Source organism: Mesoplodon mirus (assembly GCF_964341445.2).
Source record: "Mesoplodon mirus genome assembly, chromosome: 2".
Lineage (NCBI taxonomy): Eukaryota > Metazoa > Chordata > Mammalia > Artiodactyla > Ziphiidae > Mesoplodon > Mesoplodon mirus.
The window spans coordinates 85,872,737-85,885,734 of NC_138977.1; the positions used below are offsets into that span (position 1 = coordinate 85,872,737).

The 12,998-nt window shown below is 42.6% G+C and overlaps 1 protein-coding gene across 1 annotated transcript; it reads left to right on the forward strand.

Annotated features, from left to right (window-relative positions):
- The first annotated feature begins 2,548 nt into the window (after positions 1-2,548).
- Positions 2,549-9,316, forward strand: LOC309798182 (PR domain zinc finger protein 2-like). Its single transcript, XM_082611026.1, is given in 4 exon segments — positions 2,549-3,145; positions 3,147-6,900; positions 6,903-7,253; positions 7,255-9,316. Coding segments are annotated over 4 exon segments (5,076 nt in total). The 5' UTR covers positions 2,549-2,618; the 3' UTR covers positions 7,699-9,316.
- The last annotated feature ends 3,682 nt before the right edge of the window (positions 9,317-12,998 follow it).

A 12,998-nucleotide genomic window follows, 5' to 3' on the forward strand; every position in this document is an offset into this window, starting at 1 on the left:
CATCTTCAATAAGTGGTGCTCGGAAAACTGTACAGCTATGTATAAAAGAATGAAATTAGAACACTCCCTAATACCATACACAAAGATAAACTCAGAATGGATTAAAGACCTAAATGTAAGGACAGACACTATCAAACTCTTCGAGGAAAACAGGCAGAACACTCTTTGACATAAATCACAGCAAGAACCTTTTTGACCCACCTCCTAGAGAAATGGAAATAAAAACAAAAATAAACAAATGGGACCTAATGAAACTTCAAAGCTTTTGCACAGCAAAGGAAACCTGAAACAAGACCAAAAGACAACCCTCAGAATGGGAGAAAATATTTGCAAATGAAGCAACTGACAAAGGATTAATCTCCAAAATTTACAAGCAGCTCAATATCAAAAAAAAATAAACAACCCAATACAAAAATGGACAGAAGACCTAAATAGACATTTCTCCAAAGAAGAGATACAGATTGCCAGCAAGCACATGAAGGAATGCTCAACATCATTAATCATTAGAGATATGCAAATCAAAACTACAGTGAGATATCATCTTACACTGCTCAGAATGGCCATCATCAAAAAATCCACAAACAGTAAATGCTGGAGAGGGTGTGGAGAAAAGGGAACCCTCTTGCACTGTTGGTGGGAATGTAAATTCATACTGCCACTATGGAGAACAGTATGGAGTTTCCTTAAAAAACTAAAAATAGAACCACCATATGACCCAGCAATCCCACTACTGGGCATATACCCTGAGAAAACCATAATTCAAAAAGAGTCATGTACCACAATGTTCACTGCAGCTCTATTTACAATAGCCAGGACATGGAAGCAACCTAAGTGTCCATTGACAGATGAATGGATAAAGAAGATGTGCCACATATATACAATGGAATATTACTCAGCCATAAAAAGAAATGAAATTGAGTTATTTGTAGTGAGGTGGATGGACCTAGAGTCTGTCATACAGAGTGAAGTAAGTCAGAAATATAAAAACAAATACCGTATGCTAACACATATATATGGTATCTAAAAAACAAACCAAAAAAATGGTCATGAAGTACCTAGGGGCAAGATGGGAATAAAGACGCAGACCTACTAGAGAATGGACTTGAGGATACAGGGAGGGGGAAGGGTAAGCTGGGACAAGTGAGAGAGTGGCATGGACATATATACACTACCAAATGTAAAATAGATAGCTAGTGGGAAGCAGCCTCATAGCACAGGGAGATCAGCTCAGTGCATTGTGACCCCCTAGCGGGGTGGGATAGGGAGGGTGGGAGGGAGGGAGACACAAGAGGGAAGAGATATGGGGATATATGTATATGTATAACTGATTCACTTTGTTATAAAGCAGAAACTGACACACCATTGTAAAGCAATTATACTCCAATAAAGATGTTAAAAGAAAAAAAAAAGACGAATTATGACTTTTCCTAAAGTCTTGGTAAGATTCCAAGGAAGGGGAATAACAGTTAACATTTAGCTGAGCTCTGCTATTTTCTCTGTTTAATATGCTCAGCATATAGAATTTTTTAAAGATCTTGGCACACGGTCAGTAAATATTGAATAATGATTACAATGATGGCGATATATCAACTGTTTTAATTTCCAAAAGAATGGTTTATGCTATAGATAAAAATAGACTGGATAAATTATACATCCTCATGTTAAAGCTCCTAAAAAGAACATCCCTCCATCCAGAGGCCAAAGTGTCTTGCTATTTAAGAACTGTAAGGTTTTACTAAAAATTTACTCATAGTAAACTTTGATGAAAGTCTACATAATTATTTTCATGAAATAAGAATTTTTGTGAGTATCATTTAAAAGGAGAGTTCCAGAGAGTTGGTATAGATGCACAGTGTTTGTGCCCTGGTGACTGGTACTACGTGTAAGATGAGAAATAATCATTTAGCAAACATCCTTTGTGCCTTACGCCCTACTCAGAGTGTCAACTCCAGAAGGCACTGTTTTTCAGCCTCTGTAAGCTTGGACCTTAGAATATTACAATTCACCCCCTACTGAAACTTCTCTCTGTTGTTTTCCAGGCACCATGTCTGGAGGTGAAAAAGTAGATTACTGTGTCTCTCCTGGAAGTGTTCATGGTCTTTTGGTGGAAATATATCTATATTTATACCAAAATAAGGAGAATCTAGTAATTGAGGGGGGTAATCACCTTGCAATTGTAATATATGAATAAAAACTGCTAGAAATAAAAAGGGAAACAGGAGAACATAGTACTAGTAGGATATTTTAAGACATGTCTTTCAGTCTTTGATACAAGTAAGCAAAAATAATCCTAGAAATAATAGAAATCTGAATAACAGATCTTTCAAACAGCTCTATAGAGAGGAAAACTTGTATCACATAAATAAATACTTTTTTAAATTGCTTATAGAAAATTTCAGACACTGACTCTTTATTTGGCCACAAAGAAAATATCAGTCCGACCGGAGCCAAGATGGCGGCGGCGCGGCCGCGGGCTCCTGGGCCGGCGGAGGGGCGGCGGCGGTTCGGGCGGCGGCTCTCGGCGCTCTGAGGCGAGGGGCGCGGCGGGCGCAGGGCTCATGTAATCAAGGAAGTTTCTTTGTTGTGTGTATCTTTTCAGAACACAACAGGAATTGACAATGAATCAGAACGCTGAGCCTGTGGCAGCCGCCGAGACCCTGGCCGAGGTACCTGAGCATGTGCTTCGAGGCCTTCCAGAGGAAGTGAGGCTTTTCCCATCTGCTGTTGACAAGACTCGGGTTGGTGTCTGGGCCACTAAGCCAATTTTAAAAGACAAAAAGTTTGGGCCATTTGTTGGTGATAAGAAAAAAAGATCTCAGGTTAAGAATAATGTATACTTGTGGGAGGTCTATTACCCAAATTTGGTGTGGATGTGCATTGATGCCACCGATCCAGAGAAGGGGAACTGGCTGCACTATGTGAATTGGGCTTGCTCAGGAGAAGAGCAAAATTTATTTCCACTGGAAATCAACAGGGCCATTTACTATAAAACTTTAAAGCCAATCGCGCCGGGTGAGGAGCTCCTGGTCTGGTACAATGGGGAAGACAACCCCGAGATAGCAGCTGCGATTGAGGAAGAGCGAGCCAGCGCCCGGAGCAAGCGGAGCTCCCTGAAAAGCAGGAAAGACCAACTGGAGCACGCAGCTGGCAGAGCCTCTATGTAGGACCCTTCAGGAACCTGAGGGGAAGAAAAAATCCCAAGAAAATAAAAACAAAGCAAACAAAACTGAAGACATACAGCTGAAGACAAGTGAGCCAGATTCCAACTCTGCAAATATGAGAGATTCTGTGGAAGGCCCCAGAGACGAAGACGAGAAGCCTTCCGCTTCCGCCCCCGAGCAGATGGCCGTCCTTCAGGAGGCGGTTAGTCAGGATGTGCCTCCGGAGCCCGCCCTCCCGCCTCCTGCCCAGGACCCCCAGGCGGGACCGGCCGCAGAGCTGGACGCGGCGCGTAGCGAGGCGAACGACGCGGAGGAGGAAGAGGAGGAGGAGGGGGAGGAGGGGGAGCTGGACGAGGAGGAGGAGGAGGCGGCTGGCGTGCCAGGCGAGAGCGCCGTGGGAGAGCCAGAGATGCGGTGTGACGAGAGGCCGGAGGATTTATTAGAAGAGCCACAGACTGTTCCGACGGGCGCTCTTGAAGACTCTCCGGACGTAGCACCTGCTCTCAGAATTCCCAAAGCTAAAGAAGAGGCCAACGGTGAAGTGTTTGAAACGTTTCTGTTTCCGTGTCAGCATTGCGAGAGGAAGTTCACGACCAAACAAGGGCTGGAGCGGCACATGCACATCCACATATCCACGGTAAACCACGCCTTCAAGTGCAAGTACTGCGGGAAGGCGTTCGGCACGCAGATCAACCGGCGGCGGCACGAGCGGCGCCACGAGGCGGGGCTGAAGCGCAAGCCCAGCCTGATGCTCCGGCCGCCGGAGGCCCCAGCCGATGGCAAGGCGCCCGGGGACGGCGCCCCTGCGAAGGATGACGCGCAGCCTCCCAGTCTCGGGCAAGACTCTCTGGCCTTGAATTCAGAGAAGGCTTCCCCAGACACAGTCAATTCTTCTGTTGGAGAAGAGAACGGAGAAGTTAAAGAGCTTCATCCGTGCCAATACTGTAAAAAGGTTTTCGGAACCCACACTAACATGAGGCGGCATCAGCGCAGGGTCCACGAGCGGCACCTGATCCCTAAGGGGGTGCGGCGGAAAGGGGGTCTCCTCGAAGAGCAGCAGCCCCCGGCAGAGCAGGCCCCGCCTGCCCAGAGCGTCTACGTACCCAGCACCGAGCCAGAGGAGGAAGGGGAGGCAGACGACGTGTACATCATGGATATTTCTAGCAATATCTCTGAAAATTTGAATTACTATATTGATGGTAAAATTCAGACCAGCTGCAGCACCAGTAACTGTGATGTCATTGAGATGGAATCCGGTTCGGCAGACGTGTACGGCATCAACTGTCTGCTCACCCCAGTTACAGTGGAAATAACTCAAAATATAAAGACCACACAGGTCCCTGTAACGGATGATCTTCCTAAAGAGCCTTCCAGCAGCACAAACAGTGAGTCCAAGAGACGGAGGACTGCCAGTCCCCCTGTGTTGCCCAGAATTAAAGCCAAGGCCGAGTCTGATCCCGTAGCACCTTCATGTTCCCTGAGCCTGCCTCTCAGCATATCAACCACAGAGGCCATTTCGTTCCACAAAGATAAAAATGTGTATTTGTCATCAAAGCTCAAACAACTTCCTCAGACCCAGGATAAACTACCTCCTCCCGCAGGGATTTCAGCCACTGAAATACCTAAATTAGGTCCTGTCTGTGTGTCCACACCTGCGTCGATGCTCCCTGTGACCTCGAGCAGGTTTAAGAGGCGGACCAGCTCTCCCCCCAGCTCCCCACAGCACAGTCCTGCCCTTCGAGACTTTGGGAAGCCGGGCGATGGGAAAGCCATGTGGACTGAGGCAGTTCTGAGTTCCAAAAAGCCCAAATTAGAAAGTCATAGCAACTCACCAGCATGGAGTTTGTCTGGGAGAGATGAGAGAGAAACTGGGAGCCCTCCAGGCTTTGATGAATATAAAGTATCTAAAGAGTGGGCAGCTAGTTCTACTTTTAGCAACGTATGCAACCAACAGCCACTGGATTTGTCCAGTGGTGTAAAACAGAAGGCCGAGGGTACAGGCAAGGCTCCGGTCCAGTGGGAATCTGTGTTAGATCTCAGTGTGCATAAAAAGCCTAGTAGTGACTCTGAAGGCAAGGAATTCAAAGAAAATCATTTGGTGCAGCCAGCCTGCAATGCTGTAAAGAAAAAGAAGCCAACCACCTGCATGCTACAGAAGGTCCTTCTCAATGAATACAATGGCGTCGACTTACCTATAGAAAATGCTCCAGATGTGACCAGGAGCCCCAGTCCTTGTAAACCCCTAGATCCTCAGCCGGACCCTGACCTTGGTCCCGACTCTAGCTTACCGGCTCCTCCTGGCGAGTCTCCTCCTTGGTCACCTGCCCTGCAGACATCTTCCCTTTCTTCCGAGCAGCTGCCTCCCCTCTTGACCCCAACCAATCCCTCTTCCCCCCAGCCCTGTCCTCCTGTGTTAACTGTTGCCACCCCACCCCCTCCGCTGCTTCCTACTGTACCTCTTCCGGCCCCCTCTTCCGGGGCATCCCCTCATCCGTGTCCCTCCCCACTCTCGAATGCCACCGCACAGTCCCCACTTCCAATTCTTTCCCCAACGGTGTCTCCCTTGCCATCTCCCATTCCTTCCGTGGAGCCCCTTATGTCTGCTGCTTCACCGGGGCCTCCGATGCTCCCTTCATCTTCCTCCTCATCTTCTTCGCCTTCATTCTCTTCTTCATCCTCCTCCTCTTCTCCTTCGCCACCTCCTCTCTCGGCAGTATCGTCTGTGGTTTCCTCGGGGGATAATCTGGAAGCCTCTCTCCCCATGATATCTTTTAAACAGGAGGAATTAGAGAATGAAGGTCTGAGAGCGAGGGAAGAATCCCAGTCTGCCACTGCGCGGGATATCGTTCAGGAGACATTCAACAAAAATTTTGTCTGCAACGTCTGTGAATCACCTTTTCTTTCCATTAAAGATCTAACCAAACATTTATCCACTCATGCTGAGGAATGGCCCTTCAAATGTGAATTTTGTGTGCAGCTCTTTAAGGCTAAAACTGATTTGTCAGAACATCGCTTTTTGCTTCATGGAGTTGGGAATATCTTTGTGTGTTCGGTTTGTAAAAAAGAATTTGCGTTTTTGTGCAATCTGCAGCAGCACCAGCGAGATCTCCACCCCGATAAGGTGTGCACACACCATGAGTTTGAAAGCGGCACCCTGAGGCCCCAGAACTTTATGGATCCCAGCAAGGCCCACGTAGAGCATATGCAGAGTTTGCCAGAAGATCCTTTAGAAACGTCTAAAGAAGAAGAGGAGCTGAACGATTCCTCAGAAGAGCTTTACACGACCATAAAAATAATGGCTTCTGGAATAAAGACGAAAGATCCAGATGTTCGGTTGGGTCTCAATCAACATTACCCAAGCTTTAAACCACCTCCATTTCAGTACCATCACCGCAACCCCCTGGGCATTGGTGTGACGGCCACAAATTTCACTACACACAACATCCCACAGACGTTTACCACCGCCATTCGCTGCACCAAGTGTGGGAAAGGTGTGGACAACATGCCTGAGCTGCACAAACACATCCTGGCATGTGCCTCCGCCAGCGACAAGAAGAGGTATACCCCGAAGAAAAATCCAGTCCCGCTGAAGCAGACTGTGCAGCCCAAAAACGGTGCGGTGGTTTTGGACAACTCTGGGAAGAACGCCTTCCGACGAATGGGACAGCCCAAAAGACTGAACTTTAGTGTTGAGCTCAGCAAAATGTCCTCGAAAAAGCTCAAGTTAAATGCGTTGAAGAAAAAAAAACCCAGCTTGTCCAGAAAGCCATCCTTCAAAAAAACAAATCTGCAAAGCAGAAAGCCGACCTAAAAAACGCGCCTGAGCCGTCCGCGCACATCTGTCCGTACTGCAACAGAGAGTTCACGTACATCGGGAGCCTGAACAAGCACGCCGCCTTCAGCTGTCCCAAGAAACCTCTTTCTCCTTCCAAAAAAAAAGCTTCCCATTCATCCAAGAAAGGAGGACACCCATCACCTGCAAGTAGTGACAGAAACAACAGCAGCAGCCACCGCAGACGGACAGCAGATGCAGAGATCAAAATGCAGAGCATTCAGGCGCCTCTGGGCAAGACCAGAGCTCGCAGCTCGGGCCCTGCACAGGTCCCACTTCCCTCCTCAGGTCCCACTTCCCTCCTCGTCCTTCAGGTCCAAGCAGAATGTTAAATTTGCAGCTTCGGTTAAGTCCAAAAAACCGAGCTCCTCCTTAAGGAACTTAAGCCCGATCCGAATGGCCAAAATGACTCACAACGAGAGCAAGAAGCCCAGAGCTGAGGCCAAGAATCCTGCAGCTCAGCTCTCGGGCAAGACGTCTCGGAGCCTGCACGTGAGGGCACAGAAAAGCAGAGCTGTCTTACAGAGCAAATCGGCCTTGGCCAGTAAGAAGCGGACAGACAGGTTCAGTGTAAAATCTAGAGAAAGAAGTGGGGGGCCGATCACCCGAAGCCTGCAGCTGGCAGCTGCTGCCGACCCGAGTGAGAACAGGAGGGAGGACCGCAGCGGCAAGCAGGAGCTGAAGGACTTCAGGAACTTCCAGTAGAAAAGCCCCCCAAACAAAACAAACCTTAATTGACTAAATAAAGATAATGCATGCTCAACTTAGGATAAGCACTACGGCAAGGGATACGAAATCTACCAAGCTTGCAAGACCAGTTGAAGCTGACTCAGAAACCCTAACACACAGCTGATTTGCCAGCAGGCTTCTTGTTGCCCTGGTTAGAGTCAGGCATCCGCTTCTTCGCTGGCGCCCAACACACGTGCTGGGCTCACAGGTGATTGAGATGCACAGAGGAGGGCGCTATAGCACGGGCTAGCTGACCTGGCTCCTCGTCACGGGACTGGTAACTCAGACCTGAGCGTGGCCCTGGCTTTTGGCACAGAGCAGAGAAGGGAATGAGTTGAACCTAATCTTGCAAAGCAAGTTCTCTGTTTTATCAGTAGTTTGTTGTAGATTTCAGGGATGACAGATTCTGATGCACTCGTTTTATAATGTTTTGGTCACACCAGCTCTTGATGCCTTTCAGAGGCATTTAGCTTCTTTCTCAGCCTGTTTTTTTTTTATTGTTGTTGTTGTTTGTTTGTTGTTTTTTATCACAAGCCGATTGCCAGCATAATGGAGAGGAAACCAGATTGGATATGGACTCTTTTTTATGCCTCTTCCAGTGTCATGTTTATATATCCAAATGGACATTATCCTCTCAGATTATTATCTGGCACTAATTTATAACTGTTGTATTATCGGAGACGGTAGCAATATATCAGTGCCCAGGATACATCACAGGCCTGTATAGATGTATGTCTACACCTAAGTGTAAATGAATTTACTTATCAGGTTTTACGCATCAGTCTCTAATAGAGATTTAAAAAACCCAACGAATTGGCCTATTTCTGAGTATACAAGTATCATTTCTCCATGCATTATTATATGCCTTCCCTCTAATGAATGACGGAGTTGGTGGAAAATGGCTAAGTTTTATTCATGTTGTTTTTTTTGTTGTTGTTGTTCTCAACTTTAAAAGTAATCTACCTCTTAAAATTTGTAGTTAATACTTGTTTGGTGAATTTGTGCCACTTTAACCCTTTCACTATCATTCCCATTTTGTTACATTTCTGTTATGGGGACTTTATGTTGAAATATTGTATAAAGCATTTGTAGCAGTTTAAAAATAAAATATTTAAAATTATTTAAATTGTTTTGGACGCTTCAATTGTATTATATGTGATTTACATTTTACATTTTGTTTGAGTTGTTAATCTGGAGAGTGTTCTTGTATTGAAGTTTGCTGTTAGTAATTTTATTGTTTCTTGTTGGAGAGTGATATAAAAGACTATTCTAATGAAAACATTAAAATTTACAAATTGACATACAAAAGGGGTTGTCCGTTGATTTTAACCAACGTAGCCTTGAGAGAGAGAGAGAGAGAGGTTAATTATAGACAGACAAGTTAAGAGTGGTGTTTGCTATTTTTCCCCTTCCAGCATGACATAAATCATTTGAGCTTGTCAGATGTACAGAAAATTTTCTTATGCTGTTGCTAGCAAGCACTTACTGACGGGGGAATTCAAATGATGCATTTTATATCATTGTAACCAATAAAAAACTTTCTAAAAGCTGTGGAAGGACTGTATTTTGTACATCATTGGGAGCAGTTAAGGGGGAAAATGAAGGTGCACATGGGAGGGGTGCTCACAGGCTGCATCTCTAAAGTGCAGTTGTTGAGCCCCACGGCCGACCTCTTCCCACTTGTTTCTGTTTGGCATTGATTGAATATTTGCGAATTCACATCATTTCCATACCACCTAGAGAGTAGACGTGCAATTGGACGGTGGTGCTAAGAAGTGCGTGGAGAACTTTCTTTGGTAAGAGTGAAATAATTTCCTGTATGGGGTGTCAGTTTCCTCTGTGCTTGCGAACAGTTCGCTCTAGTCTGGAGGTTTTTATATTTACGGATCCCCCGAAGAATGAAACAAAGAAGTTGTAACATTTGTAGTAGGTTGATATGGAATTGCTGTTTGTTTGTTTGTTTGTGTTTTTAAAGATTAAAAATGGCTGAAACAAGCAGTTTCATAAAAAAAAAATTAAATAAAATATCAAGTAATTCCCCAAAGAATGCAAACAACATTCTCTGATGACTGTGAAATTAATCTACAAATAAAAAAGATATAAACAACCAATGTGCAACCGCTTAAAAATGTTAAGAAAAAATATTTAAATAATATTGGGGCCAAGAAGAATTAAAAATCTTGCTTTCAAATTATTTAGAAAATAATCATTAAAAAATATTAAACATCAAAACACATAGGCTGTAGTTAATGCTATTTACAGAAAAAATTTATAACCTTAGAAAATTTCATTAATAATTAAGAAAAAAGATAAATTACTTAAACATTTATGAGTTAGCATAAAATTGTAGAATTAAATAATTCTCTCTTTAGTTAGGTTATGAAATATTTTTACCCAGCTTTGATTACTGGGAATCAGTTAAAGCAAAAATTCTTACCCTGGGCCCATAAATACTTTTTTCTGTGTTCCTATGGTATAAAAGGCTTTTTTTTTTTTTTAAACTTGATGAGGAAACACATAAAACAAAAAGCTTAGAATAATTGTTTAATCAATCAAAGAAATTTCTCTGTAAGACTAGATTTAACTGTATCTTTACATGATATAGCAAAAGAAAAACTCCATGTGTGTATGTGTGTGTAATTTTCCTCCATTCAATATAAAGAGACAACTCGTGTTTTCCATATGTTACTAACTAAGCTTGTGAAATTTTGAAGATGACTACCATGTATCATCATTTTCCTTTTGGAAAAGAGTTAATCAACAATATTTTTAGAAACAAAGTTCTTCTGATGCTCACAAAAACCTGTATGTAATATGGAGCTTATTTATTTCTCATTTAAAAAAAGGAGAATAAACCCAAGGTAGTGCAAGGGTAGAATTCAAATGATAACAGTGAATTAATAAATTAGAAAACCAAAAAGCAAGGAAAATTATTTGTTATAGTGGTTTTTGGGGAGAGAGATAGGGATAAAACCCTAGGTATACTAACTAGAAAATTAATGTATAAAATATGAAAGGGCCATGTGTAATAAGTACAGATTAAAAGAAACTTGAATTGCTTATATGAGAATTCTGCATAATAACACCATAATGATAAATTTCATTTTAGTGATACCATGCAATGATAAAGTAGACTATTGACTAAATGTATAAAAAAATTGATCTAAGAATTTCCCATTCAACATTTAGGCCATACTTGCACTAAAGCATTATTCACTGTTTATTCAAAATTCAAATTTAACTGGGCATTTTGTGTTTTATCAGACCAACTTACTTAAGAAGAAAAATGGTTACCTTTGAAAATAGTACTGAAGGAAGTCTTTCAAACTTTTCAAAAGACATATTTACTTAGTATGTAAATGGTTCCTAATCATAGATATGTTTCCTTTTCCAAAAAAATCAATAAAGGCGATGTAACAAAGATAATACAATTTCACAAAAATAATACAAACAAAATTAACTATAAACCATTTAATTCTGTAAATAAAGATGCAAAAGTTTTAAATAAAACATTCATAAATAATTACAGCAATGTATTAAATTAATGGAACACCTTGAACTGTCCTTCATTCCAGTAACAGAAATATGGTTCAAATGGGAAAAGGTGCAATTATAACAACCACTTCTATCTATCCTCAATGTCACCCTCTAGTTTTCCCCTTCGATATTCTAACAAATTGCAGTCTTTCTGCATCCATTCTTACCCTTTCAAACTCATTTTCCAACCTGCTAACAGAGTAATACTGTATTTTGAAAGCACATATATTATCATTTCACACTCATTCTCAGAACACATAAATAATCTATATATTATCTGTAGAATAAATCCCCAAACTCTTAACAAGGACATGCAAAGCTCTCTCAAATCTACATCTGCATTATTTATTTTCTCTTTGTATATGCAAATATGTAAGATATATGTAAGTTATAATGCATAATAATGAAAGCTTAAGAACCCATTATTTAAATCAAGAACTAGAACATCACCAATAATGTGTTCTTTCCTCAGCATATCCTTCTACCTACTCACACCCAAACAAATAACCACAATCCTGAGTTTGCGATCATAATTCTTTTGTTCTGTCTTATTTTTTAAATAAATTTATTTATTTATTTATTTGTTTTATTTTTTGGCTGTGTTGGTCTTCTTTGTTGCGCGTGCGGGCTTTCTCTAGTTGCAGCAAGTGGGGGTTACTCTTCGTTGCAGTGCACAGGCTTCTCATTGCCGTGGCTTCTCTTGCTGTGCAGCACAGGCTCTAGGCACACAGGCTTCAGTAGTTGTAGCACGTGGGCTCAGTAGTTGTGGCTAGCAGGGTCGTAGCACACAGACCTAGTTGCTCTGCACCAGGGCTCTAACCTGTGTCCCCTGCATTGGCAGGAGGATTCCTAACCACTGTGCCACCAGGGAAGTCCTCTGGTTTTTTTTAATGAATGAGTCTTTAAGTAATAAAGTTATTGGTTTTGCTTGTTCTTGAGATTCACAAAAGTGGCTTCTTACTGCATAGTTTTCCAAGACTAGCATTTTCTTTCAACCTTGTTTTATTAATATTATTATCATTGCATGTATATGTGGAGATCTACTTTAAGCTGGGTTGGGGTTTTACCAGACTGATATGATGGATGGAGAGAGACCAGGGAAGCTGAACATGTAAGCAAGGGTGTGATAATAATGATTGTCTATGGAATTTAAAGAAGATATTGATCACACAAGAGGGATGAGGAGCATGGAAAACATGACTTCATCAATGCTTTATAGGTCCTGGTGGGGATCAAAAGATTGTTAGAGTCAAACAACTAGTAAAAGTAAGTTAGAAAGATAGAAAGTGATGTTGAGAGAATATATTTCAAATACTAATGAATATGAAAAGATCAAGAGAGGACAAAAAAGATGTGAACTTATTTATTTATTTATTTATTTATTTTGCGGTATGCGGGCCTCTCTCTGTTGTGGCCTCTCCCGTTGCAGAGCACAGGCTCCGGACGCGCAGGCTCAGTGGCCATGGCTCACGGGCCCAGCCGCTCTGCGGCATGTGGGATCTTCCCGGACCGGGGCATGAACCCGTGTCCCCTGCATCGGCAGGCAGACTCTCAACCATTGCGCCATCAGGGAAGCCCTGAACTTTTAACTAGATGCCAAAAAAGCCTATTTTTTTTAATTATAGATAATTTTATAAAAGATTATAAAAAGGTATATTTCAAACCAACACCTAGCACTATATTTAAGGGTGATATCATGTCTATTAAAGGTAGGACTAAAACAGGCTTTTGCCTTATCA